This window comes from Hoplias malabaricus, chromosome 3 (assembly GCF_029633855.1).
Source record: "Hoplias malabaricus isolate fHopMal1 chromosome 3, fHopMal1.hap1, whole genome shotgun sequence".
Taxonomy (NCBI): Eukaryota; Metazoa; Chordata; class Actinopteri; order Characiformes; family Erythrinidae; genus Hoplias; species Hoplias malabaricus.
Genome location: NC_089802.1, coordinates 36,219,841 through 36,233,010, shown reverse-complemented (window position 1 = coordinate 36,233,010; position 13,170 = coordinate 36,219,841). Strand labels below are relative to the sequence as shown.

The 13,170-nt window shown below is 36.5% G+C and overlaps 1 protein-coding gene across 1 annotated transcript; it reads right to left on the bottom strand.

Moving 5' to 3' along the window:
* Positions 1-2,410: 2,410 nt before the first annotated feature.
* Positions 2,411-12,635, bottom strand: fra10ac1 (FRA10A associated CGG repeat 1). The gene is made up of 14 exons (XM_066666499.1): positions 12,581-12,635; positions 11,439-11,518; positions 11,223-11,315; positions 10,941-10,986; positions 10,442-10,518; positions 10,249-10,332; positions 10,084-10,168; positions 9,961-10,006; positions 7,344-7,457; positions 6,758-6,800; positions 6,485-6,609; positions 5,969-6,013; positions 3,343-3,427; positions 2,411-3,208 (listed from the first exon to the last, which is right to left on the bottom strand). The coding sequence occupies exons 1-14, from the start codon at positions 12,608-12,610 to the stop codon at positions 3,166-3,168; spliced, it is 996 nt and encodes a 331-aa protein (XP_066522596.1). The 5' UTR covers positions 12,611-12,635; the 3' UTR covers positions 2,411-3,165.
* Positions 12,636-13,170: the final 535 nt, after the last annotated feature.

Here is a 13,170-nt window from a genome sequence, read left to right as displayed (position 1 = left end):
AGAAAACCATTGGACTGTTTGATTGGTCAGATGACAGCTACAGATGACAGCAGGTGGAAGGGGCTCCTTTGTGGACCAAGATACTCTCACGAGATTACATTTTTTCCCTTATCTCTTCAAGCTCCATCAGTCTTTGGTGGAATGATTCACTGTGCACGTCTTCTCTTGAGGGAAATTGTGTCATCACAGAACATCATCAAAACAATGCAAAAAAGCATGGATTTCTGCTTTTCAATATATATATATATATATATATATATATATATATATATATATATATATATATATATATATATATATATATATCATTAGTTTTTAGGAACATTGGAAATATTTCATCATGTTCACCTGGTGGGTGAAACAGGAGATGATTAACGCACGATTATTTAGTTGATACGAGTCAGTGTTTGAAGCTAAATATTTCCTATCAATGTGGTTCACATCCATAATACCCGAGACTAGTGTTTAAACTTTCATCTATTCACACTGGGAGCAACACAGTGAAAGCAATTTAGAAGGATCAACTGTATTAACTAATATATTTATTTTCATTTTAAAAATAAGTTAAAAATTAATTTTGACATAATGGCACAACAGTTCCAGACACACAGCTCCAGGATCCTGGGGTTGTGGGTTCAGTCCCCACCTCAGGTCACTGTCTGTAAGGAGTTTACTGTTTTCTGTTCGTGTCTGCAGGGGCTTTCCTCCCACAATACAAAAGTGCACATTGGTTTGGTTTGGATTGGATATACAAAAGTGTCCATAGTTGTGAGTGACTAAATGAGCGTGCAATGCCTGTGAATGACTGGTGCCCTAACCAGGACATGTTCTTGCCCTGTGCCCAGTGATTCCAGTTAGACTCCGGACCCAATGTGTCCCTGAACAGAATGAGGCAGTTACTGGGAATGAATGAATGGTCAAAATGACTTTTAAATATTTTTTTAAATACACTTCTCATTTACATAGAGATACAGATTAGATACCAGCAGTTTTTACCTCATCTAGGTACAATCTATTATCAGAAACATTTATAAAAAGCAAAAATGTTAAGACAACACCATGAATATCGATAATGTGCAGGTGACAGTAATAAGCTCATCTCGAATCATAGACCTAACTTTTTGCACAAAATACATAGAATTATCAAGATTATACATTTTTGAAACAATTACGTATAAACCTTTTTTTTCTTTTTAGATGACATGAAAGAGAAAATGCTAAACCAGAGAAACAGAGTCTAGAATCATTGTTGACCGCATTTGTTTTCGACATTGCAGCACTCATTGAGACTCTCACACTCACTGCAGTGTTTGACGTTCCACTGTTTAACAAGATTTAAATGTATATGGAGAATAGTTTAAAAATTTTTAAATGTTTCATTTAATCATGGCCTACATATTAAATAGAAAGTAAATTTACAGTAGTGTATTATGTGTGGATTTAATGAGAAATTGCAAGAATGTGTGGTGAAATACACCAATTAGCCAAAACATTAAAATCACCTTGTTTCTCCATTTGATCACCCACCAACCCTACACATGCACATTGTAGTTCTAGTTAGAGTTCTTCTTAGATTGTTAGACTTCCTTCACTTCAGTGGTTAGTACCAACACAAGACCAATAGCAGGTATTATTTCAGTGGTGGATAATGGTCAGCACTACCATAACACTGATGTAGTATATGTTTTGTTAGAATGAATGAAGCAGAATCAGCATTGCTGATTGAGATTTTAAACCAACTTGCTGACCACTGTATCAGGCACACCTACAGGAGCTGCTAAAATGAACAATGACTTTATAAACAAGGAGGTAATATTAATGTTTTGCCTGATCAGTGTAAATCAACTTTTAAAACCAAAAACAAAATCAAAATTAACTGAATATGTAAGTGACTGAGTTGTTGACCTTGGTGTTAATCTGAAGCTCCAGATAGTATAAAATTGACCCTGGAGGCACATCAAAACATACCAAGGTTTAAAACTTTTACATAAAATTCCCTTCATTTTATTTAATGTTTTGTTACTACAATAAATCTATCTGCAGTAGAGCTGGAATAATAACAGCCCTTATACAGTAATACTTATTTACAATGTGAAGTTAAAACACTTTCCCTAGAGTGATGCCCTTTTAACTTTCAAAAAAACAAAAAACAAACAAAAAAAAAAAAGACCAAAAAGACAAAAAATAAAAACATCAAACAGTAAGGTCTGTGACCAGAGCAAAGACATCTCATCAAGCTGACAGTTTGTACACATACTTTTATGGTTGTATATTCAAGACACTGTGACATAAACATATATATATATATATATATATATATATATATATATATATATATATATATATATATATATATATCATCCTCATGGAAAACTGTAGAATTCACAACCAATGTCCTATTATGTAACAAATTCTTTTGCTTATATGATGCTGTAAATGATATCTTGAAAACTAATAAATGCATTGTTCAATGCCTCGTGTTATGAAAATTTACTGTTATTTATAGCTGACTTTTCATGCTGAACGTTGCCATTTCTCTCAGGCTCTTTAGAGGACACTGAGAACTAGGTGGACCTTTAAGGGCTGGCCAGCACCATAGCTTCTCGCTCATATGGGGAGGGATTAATTATTCAAGCTGGATCAGCCTATGCTAAAGAGGCTCAGGGAACGGGTTCACAGCCAAGTCGAGAAGCAGATTGTTTCGGTTGAAATCTGGAGCTTCTTCATCCTACAGCTTGATTCATTAAGTAGGGCAATGGCCAGATTGACTTTGAGTTTAGACACAGCTCCTTCAAGAGAGGCACAACAATGCTTTTTAAATTTTTTAATTATTTTAAGATTGCAAAATGAATTGCACATAAACACACTAAACTGTGTTTGTTCTATCCATCCAACCACAGAATTCAGGATTTGTGTTCAGAGTTCAATTTGGTGTTTTTAATTCACTTGAGCAGTCACTGTTTTTTCTTCTACGTGAAATCTTTCTTTCCTATGCAAGTAGAAAGTGATCCAAAATCTGTAGAAACCGAATTCCAAGTTACACAAACACAACATAAGAACATGAAACTGCGAATGATATAGGAAGCGTTTTATTCAAACCATCCCCATCTTCGGACAAGCAATGAATTCCATACAACAAGTACTGTATGTGCTCTACTGGACAAATCAGAGAAACATGTCCTCAAAATATTCATCAAACTCCTCCTCCCTGTAACAAAAACAGAAAACAGCATGCTTGATTATGTTTGCTTTTAAAATGGACCACTCACAGAACACTTTCTTCATATATATGCAAGCTGTATGTGGCACTAAACCATAAAATGTAATTAAGAATAGTCTCACCGTGACTTCTCTGCTGCAGATGGAGCTGGACCTTTCCAGTGCTCAGACTCCAAGGGGCCTTTATCATTACCTTCACACTGTGAGTCTAAAGGACAAGGAGTTGAAAAAAAAGGTTTAACAAGCCTTCCGGCCACCAACCACCCCAAGGAAATATCTAAAACAAAACCTACTGGTGTTGTGAAAAGAATAAAAAGCCTAACCAATTTCAGTTAGTCCAGAAGGCTATTAGTCTGGTAATATAGATTTCTCAGGAATATATAAAAACAATATGGATTTCTATGTAGATTACAGTAATCCCTCGCTACTTTGCGGGTTTTTTCAAGGGGGCTTATGGCCGCTATATCGCAGACTAGGTGCCAAAAAATATCATTTTCTTATGGTGTGTAAATTAAAAGTATATTTTTTTAATTATTTACATGTATTAGACTAGGTCTGTAGGTGACAAAATATATCATTTACAAGTATTTCTTCCGTACAGTACATGTATTGTTCATGTCCACATCCGAGTGAAATTTACTTACGCTAAATCACAGCTTAGGAATTACACTATTAAAGAAACTGGTAGGATATCACATGTAGTTCCAGCTGAAAAACATTATAGAATGACTGTCTAATGCAAAGGGTGGGTTGTTAACAGCACAGGGAGGGGTTTAAAAGTCCAAATACTCTTAATAAATTGTTTTTTACGAGGAATCACTTTACTATATTTTGTTAAGCTATACACAAAAGAAGGGCTGCTGGGGGAAGACCTAGGATAACCCGATTGTTGAAGGAGAATCATGAAAAGACACATCTGGTCTTTGCTCGAACCTATCTAGACAAAACACTGTCCTTCTGGGAAAATGATATTTGACTGATGAAACCAAAATAAGAGCCCTTTGGCACTGCAGAAAAATGAAGCTTATTAGAAAAAGAACAACCTACTGTCATATATGGTGGAGCTAAAGATGCTGAGAAGCTGCTGTGCTACCTCTGATACTGAAGGTGTTGGAACCATTAATGAAATCAAGAAATCAGGCGGTTTTAGGATAAAACGTTCTGTACAGTGTCAGAAGGCTAAGTCTGAGCCTTCAGCAAGACAATGACAAAAACACATATCCAGAAGCACAAAGGAATGCTTAAAAAGAACAAAATGAACAGTTCTGAAATGGACGACAGTGAGTTCTGGTCTAAAATAAAAAGGAAAGTTGTTAATGGTAAAAGAAATTCAAGCATTCAAGAGCTGTAACAAATTTCTCATGATGAGTGGAATAAACTGCCAACAGAAGGGTGCAGGAAGCTTATAGACAGTTACAAAAATATCTGGAGGCTGTTGTTCTTGCCAATGGTTGTGCAACTTAGTATTAGTGCAGGCTCATTATAAAATGGCCAAGCATATTTCTTCTTATGTGGGAAAAAAATCCTATAAAAGAAATAATCCTGTTGTTGCACAAATGCAAAAAAAAGCCATTATATTTAAATAGTTTTACAATTAAAAAAGTTGTTAAATTTATGCTTATTTCTAAAAGTAATATAAATTACACACCTGAAAATGTAAATGAACTTGCCCTCTGTATTTGTGTGAATTGTTTCGTATTATTAACCATCACACCTATTTAGATCTTAGAAGCTGGGAATCAAAATCTGAAGTTTTTTGTAAATAAGGTAATCTGGTTCTTCAGGGCCCAAAATAATCCATTCATTAATTAATTCATTCATTGTCTGTAACCCTAGTAATCTAGTTTAGGGTGGTGGTGGGTCAGGAGCCTACCTGGAATCAGTGGGTGCAAGGTAGGAGCGCCAGTCCTTCACAAGACGACACACATTCACTCACACACTCACACCTACGGACACTTTTGAGTCGCCAATCCACCTACCAACGTGTGCTTTTGGACTGTGGGAGGAAACCGGAGCACTCGGAGGAAACCAAACAGAACATACCAAACAGTCTCCTGGAACAGGGCTTGAACCCACAATCCCAGGACCCAAGAGCTGGGTGGTCCTAAAATGAGTAAAGCCAGCGTAAGCTTTACCCTGAACAGTCATAAGGCTTATATGACTCCGCCCTTCAAGTTCCTGCAATCTCACGCTAGAGCTAGCAATCACTACTAGCCTAACACAAGACACCAGCACCTACTCTGCTGCTCACAAGGCTCGCCCCATGTAAAACCAGCACCTACTCCATTGCTCACACAAGCCTCACGCTATGTAAAACCAAGTACTTCACTGAGCACATGAGGCTTGCACTGACTGAAACCAGCATTTGTTTTGCTGACCATGCTGGCTTTCTCCTGAAGTGCTCTATTTATCTTCTTTATTTATCACTATCTCCTGAAGTGCTCTATTTAGGGAGCAGTAATTGGAATAGAGAGTAACTCAGACTGCTCAGGGTCCACAATATAAATGTACAAATACTTTCTTATGAATAACTTCCCATAATGTAATATATGTCTTCACCCCTCTCAATGTTCAATGTGTGGTGCTCAAATGGGTGAAGCTTATGTAAGCTTTACCCTGAACACTCAACACTCAATAAAATACCCCACAGATGTTTAGTTTAAGAGGGTGGCAGGTTCATGCAATGCATAAAATGCATTAAACAGTGGCTTGAGAAGAAGGGATGGGGGGGGAAATGGTGATTTCAAACCTCTGTCAGACTCCAGAGAATCTTCTGAACTTGAAGACGAGGATTCTGTTGACAGAAGAACAAAAAAGTGTCTCACAATGACTGCTATTGCACAACTGCTTCAAATGTGGACATAATGCACAGATATGTTAGAAGTAGCCAGCTCAAGTGAACTTCATTCCATCAACTGTTCCTTTAATGTTCATAGATAAGTGAAACATATTTTGAGCGATGTGTATGCATGTAGATAATGATCACACAAAATGATGGAAAGCACCACAAGCCCAGACTAGTGCTGGAATGCTTTTTAGATGTTGTTTTTCTGAAACAAGTTTAAGGTTCTTGTATGAATCTGCCTACCATCAAGAGTGCTTTGCCCCAGAGCAAAGTATGTGATGCAACCTGTTCGGTGTAAAATATCGTTCACATCCTTTATAACCCCAATACAACTGCATTTATTCTCTACCGAGAATAAATGTTTAAAAGCTTAGTAGCAAGTGTAGACCATTGAGAAGTGGAAACAAACAACAGTCTTACCTTTATCTTTGGTATTGTATTTGTGTTTATGTTTCTTAGAATGTGATGATGACTTGAACTTCTTTGCTTGTGGCTTATCAGTACTCTTTTTCGATCTGCTTTTTTTGGATTTAACCTCTTTCCTTCTGGAAGACAAAGAGAGTATAAAGCATATGTCAAACTCAAAAATACTACAGTGGCAAATGAAAGGCAAATGGACGAGTGAACAATATTCATTTTACATCACAGAACATGGTGTTAAACTTTTAAAACAACAATAACACATCTCCTTACTTGTGATGATAGTTCAGCTTAAATGAGCATTCTGGACAAAGACCTACAGCACAGAGCAAATGAGTGAGAGTTGAACCAACATTTACACAGGAAAAAAATCAATGTAAAAAATTGGCACACTGGCAAAACACTGGTGAAAGTCTTGCTCAAAATAATGTTTTGTCTCTCCTGGACAATTTAATTTATTTAACACATATTTTTGCACTTTCTATTTTTGTCATATTGTCTGTATCAGTGGAAAATATGATAAAAATTATGTTGTCGGGAAAATTGTACTTCTACCCAAAGGCACTAGATTATATAAACACTTAAGTACTTATCGAGGAACAATAAAAAATATAATCACTGGAAATAAACAAAATAAACATCACTAGAAACTAATGAGCGTAAATTTGTAAAGACAAAATTATGTAAGTTCTGTTCATTATTCATTACTCTCAGTTTTGCCCACAAGTAAGATCTGTATAAGTCAGTGAGCGAATTGTCATTCTTTGAGTCTGCTAATTAGATTAGCTGTGCTCAAGAGGCAATGAGGAGAGAAAGAAGAGATTAACAGGAGTGGAGCTCAGATGAATGTCTGCCTTACGCAGTTTGACCAAAGCGTTCCTCTTCTCGCCCTGCTCCACGTACGCAAAGTTCACTTCCCAACTCTTCAGCCCTTCCAGATTCTCACAGCGTTTATTTCCACATAGGAACTGGCCTGCACATATTACAGTCACCCAATCAATCAATCAATCAATCAATCAATTAATCAATCAAACACCAGAGACAGAGATGGAATTACACCTGATGGAAGAACAAAAACAACTAAGAATAAAACAAACAAAGGAGGATAATGATAGTTTAAATTTGTTTAAAATGTATACAAACAAATAAATAAAAAAGTATAAAGCATGAAAGAAAGAAAGATGGAACCAACAATTTGTCATTGAGATACCAGAACCTAAATATTTATTTCCCGGAAAAGAGCTGTAAAATAAGCCTAGGTATTTTAGCTACAAGACAATGCTAACACTAAGAACGTGGTCTGCTGTATTTGTGTGGATCATGTGATGGTGGAGAGAGAGAGAGAGAGAGAGGTCTCCAATAAGTTCTGCCCTTGCTCGGTCCTTTCCCCCAGGTCCGGCAGCTCGCTGGTGTTATCTTCTGTTGGATTAAAAGGGATCCTCCAGATTGCTGCTGTGGGAATGTGCGTCATCAGAGAGCTACTCTGAAGGCTTTCCTCACCACACGCTGTCTGGGTGAGATTTAGGACTCACCTCACCCGTGTCCGCACAAAACCAGAGAACGGACAATTTCTTTTCAGATAAAGCCTGTCTGCAGAAATTGATTTTGTTTCTTGCTGACTAGCACATGATGCTAACTCTACTTTTATGTGTTTTGTGACCTTTAGATCAAAGGTATACAGGTTTGGGCATGGCTGAACAGAACCTGTGGTTCAGAAAGACCTGTCTGTCAAGTCTGAAAAATGGAAAGTGATTTAACACATGGTTTGTTAAATCCAAGAAGAGTGTTTATTTTAGTTTTCACACTGTATCTAAATTTTGATCTGACTAATTCCAAGCCAACGTGAGATTTGGGCAGGACCTTGATTATCAGTGACACCCCGTGCCATTCTCAGCCGTCAAAGAGCGCTGAGGGAATGAGTGTGACTTAGCCGTTATCCTCAACTTGCCACACGGATTAAAGTGGTGGCCAATTACCTCGTCTCCGCCATGACGTACATCTGACTCGGAGGCTCCTGCGATAAAAGCTCACGTGAGCCACATTCAAACCTTTAAAGAAGCTACTTTGGGGTAATGCAAAACAAGTCAGCATAAATCTTCTGTAAGCCACAACTCTTTTCTTCACATTTTGAGTGTTGTCTCAAGTGCCAAAACTGATCATAAAAAACATATTAGAATGTGTTGTGCTGAGTCATGTCCCCAGTCGTGTCTCCCTGATTTACAGTGGAGCTGAGGGAGCAGCTTTACAAGCAGGAGATAGTTGATGGCAGATGATGTGAAACTGTCAACAGGTTTCTAACAAAGCCACCAGTCAAGTAAGCTAAACAGCCTAAAATTTTGGTTTATTCATTCATTCATTCATTCATTTAAAATACTTTAAGACAAACAGTTACATGGTTGGTTTGTGTAGTTTATAACACCAAGTCTTTATATGCAGACGAAAGTGGTTCAATTCTTATCCTGTTACCAAACCAATGTATCAAATGTAAAACCAATGGGTCCTTTGGAAAAAACTCCTAAATTCCTAATAATACCTTCATCCACCAATGTGGAATGGTTCCATTTTAAGTTTTTAAAGAAATTTAGAAATAATGTAATTTAACATGCTTATGAAAAGCAGATTCTGCAAATGCAAAAAAAATGGTTATATACAAAACAATATATCAAGCCACATAGCTATAATAGCTATAGTACATTTTGTACAAGCGTTTAGCCATAAAAATATTCCCCCATCTCGCATAGACTAGCATAGTCTACCGGCATCTAGTGGCGAAGATTTTCAGTACAATGATGAATGACAATGACAGTAGTATTTATGCTGTTTCTTTCCCCATCTGCTGGCAGGTTTGGGGTGCGCTCACTTATAAAAGCATGATGATTTCTTTGCCCAAAGCAAGTACTATGTAGAGTTGTAGTCAAATGCTGTATGCGAAATAGACATCTTTTTTTTGGAGACACTCGTCAGTGGGGGTAGTTTTACAAAATCTAGAAGGTAAATATAAAAAAGGTAATATAAAAGATAAAGGACAGAAACAGCACCAGAAATTCCTCCACTGCAACCAGAGCAGCCCCAGTACAGAGAGAAGACATTAGGATGTTTACATCTTACATCTTGGGACATCACGTTGTTGATTGTGAATATTGTGAAAATGTGAATATGTCAAAATCTGTATATCATCGGCTATAACAATACAGTTTTGACAGTTATTAGTATTGCCCTAGAATATCTATGTGATTGCATCCTTAATTCTGGAAAACATAAAATTCATTATAATTCAATATAATTCAATAAATTATATTAAATAATTATTTAAAGTTCCTTTCATTTACATATCAATATGAATGGAGACTCCCTGCCATAAAGTTGTTATCCTTCTTGCGCTGCTTTGGGTGACATGAAGAAAAACAAAAATAGAATTAAACTGCAACCATCTGAAAGCTGCTCAGATAAGAACAAACAAACAAATAGGCACTGACCTTTCCCTGAAATTACTTCTTTTTCTATTCGCCATCTGAATCCAAACTACAGAGGAGAAAACCGAAGTGTTATAAAAGCTTTATAAATCAGTGAGAGAAGGCACAACTAAGAAAGGCACAAACCTTGTTTTCTTTGTACCTGCTGAGGTCAGCAATGCAGTACTCCTTAAATAGTTTATCATAATACTTCTTTGCAAGCTCTTTTTCCCTGCAAACAATTCAAACTTAGACCTGTCAAGTGCAGTAAAAAATGACTACCACAAATAATTTTTTAAAATGAATCCTTACAATGTCATATCTTCCTCATCCTCATCTCTCCAGATAAAGTGGTGGTTTTCTTTCACCACGTCCAGATCAGTTCTATCTGAATTCCTGCATGCAGTTCAGGAAAATAATTCAGGAGAATTCAGGAAAAGATTCAATCTGATTCAGAAACATCTCACATCACGTTTCTGTTGGGATGGTTAAAAGATGTGCTCACATGGTTCTTCTGAAGTCTTCAAGCTTTCCTCCATAGTACAGGATGTAGTCACTAACAAACTTCTTATGTCTGTCAAACTGAAGATGTGGAAATCAAGGCTTAAACCTGATCAGCATCGTGGAAGGAAATATACTGTCTAGACAAAATATGAAAACATTCACATAACTGTAAGCAATAATATGTATAAAGCAAAACTGACCCTAAATCTAACCTGGGGTTATTCATTTAAAATTTTAACAGAAATTTTTGTTTTAAATTATGATGTCTGTAAAGCTGATTTGTGATAACATCAGGTTTACTACTTGCTTTAAAAGTGCTATACAAATAAACAAGACAGCACCACATATTTAAAACAGACAATGACGTTTTTTGGAGTTGTGTGAACATATTATGGGTTTTATATGAGGCAAGAGTCTGTGAAAATATATAAATAAACATAACATTAACCTGAGAGATACTAAGAACTTTTTTTAAATCTCACTGCTATTTGCAAGGATACAGCATTCATAGATATGAGATGATGACGTCTGTTCTTGGCCTCTTCTCTGTGAAAGCATATTAAAAAAAATGTAACATTACTTAAATCATGTTCAGCAACAAATATTTAGGATGTGTATGTTTACAATGTGTATTAAAGATTACTTAAACAAAGATCATGTTGTGTGAGGCAAACAAATGATATTTGTGACACCTAATATGTTTTGGGTACTGAGAAGTTGTGGTAATGAGAAACATTGGGAATTCTCTAAATTTATTTACATAGACATTATACTGCCTGTACCTGTCCCATTCTTCAACAGCTACATTTCTGTGTGCAACTTTGGTGTGTTTTCCTTTCTGAAATGCTTTCTGCATTAGCTCGTCTTGATGTTTCCTTTAAAACAAAAAATACGTTTCAGTGTATATTTTTTCCAATGACACATTAATTATTTGTTAGTTATGAGGACAGTCTGGACAGTGTGCACATGAAAAATAAAACCCCCAGAGAGTTTCCTACCTTTTCTGTCCATGTTGTGATGACACCCCTCCAACTTCATCATCACTGAAATCTGAGTCATATCCACCACCTCCATGCACCTACAAATTCATACTATTTAAATATATAAAGACTAGTGCAAGAGCAGTGCAACAAGGCCATTTCTTAAGGACAATGTGTGAACTCCCCCATACACACATTTCAGTATGAAAATATTATGCATAATAATTCATAACATTCATTCATTCATACATTGTCTGTAACCACTTATCCAATTCAGGATCGCAGTGGGTCCGGCTTCACAGGATGACACACACTCACACATTCACTCACACCTACAGATAATTTTGAGTCGCCAATCAACCTACCAACGTGTGATTTTGGACAGTAAGAGGAAACCAGAACAACCGCAGGATACGGAGAGAACATACCAAACTCCTCACAGACAGTCACACAAGCTCAAATTTCCTGAAGCCGTGTGACTGAACAGCACTGAATGTGACACTAAATCAGTTCAACTTGAAGATCTAACCCTAGAGGTGGGAAATGTGGCATGAATATTGTTTGCACCTTTGTTTATAGCTTAGGCTATCTCCATTCATGTCAAATGTTTAATTTAACGTGAAGTCCAGTGTATGCCCTCAGGATCACTTTTTCACATATGAAGAAATACGCACAATTTGTGATTAAAAGTATTGTGTCACTAATACTTTATACACTAACAGTGTTACTGACAATTGGAAAAACAAACAAGCTAATCGGTGCCGATAAAAAGGAAGTCGATTTCACTGCTCAATAAAACCTAGGGAAAACAATGAACACTTACACACTTTAAATTGAAAGCAACCCGAAAGACTTCAGCCGAGGAAAAAAGTTTAAACTGCCAAATACACACAGCGATATTTTATACTATAATTTCGCAACGATGAATGGATTCAGACAGACGTGTTTCTTAAAACGTTCATATTCATTTGTTTTTATTCATTAATTCTAAGGTTAATATAGAATGTTCCCACAGCCACGGCATACAAACTGCAGTTTACTTAAAGGTTAAGAATGTAATCAACGGCACATTCCTGTTGCAAAAAGTTCGCACATAATTTAATTAATTAATAATGTTATTCAGGATAACAATATCAGTTTAAATGATTAACTGCCATCACCTTAACAAGATTCAGTCCACTCGGATCCATAGCTTTGTGTTTACGCGCCGTCGGAGTGACACATTGGCGCGCAGTGATGACGCAACATAAAAACGCTGCAGAAATGCAAGTATATGGATTTTTAAAAATGGCCATAAATGTACAAAAATTAATGCACAAATAAAAGATTCTTGTCATCATAATAAACACTGCATATTTAATTAAGTGTTTTGAATTGATTTCTGCCCCCTGCTGGGCGTGTTCCCGCCTTGCGCCCAGTGTTTTCGGGCAGGTTCCAGACCCACCGCCACACTGAACTGTATAAGCGGTTACATACAATTTCTGAATGTCCATATTTCTGCATGTGTTTATTTCTGTATTTTAACATTTGTTCATTTATTTATTTATTTATTTATTTATTTATTTATTTACTTACTTACTTATGTATTTTCACTGAGCCTATATTTACAGTGGGTGGCTGGTTGTAACCTAACTCGAAAGCAGGGTTGGTCAGCTTATAATAGGTCCCAGTGGCTCCTGTGTCTGGACATCCCATCCAATTACTAGACGCAGTAGAAATTCATACAAACATAGCTACACATATAAATAAA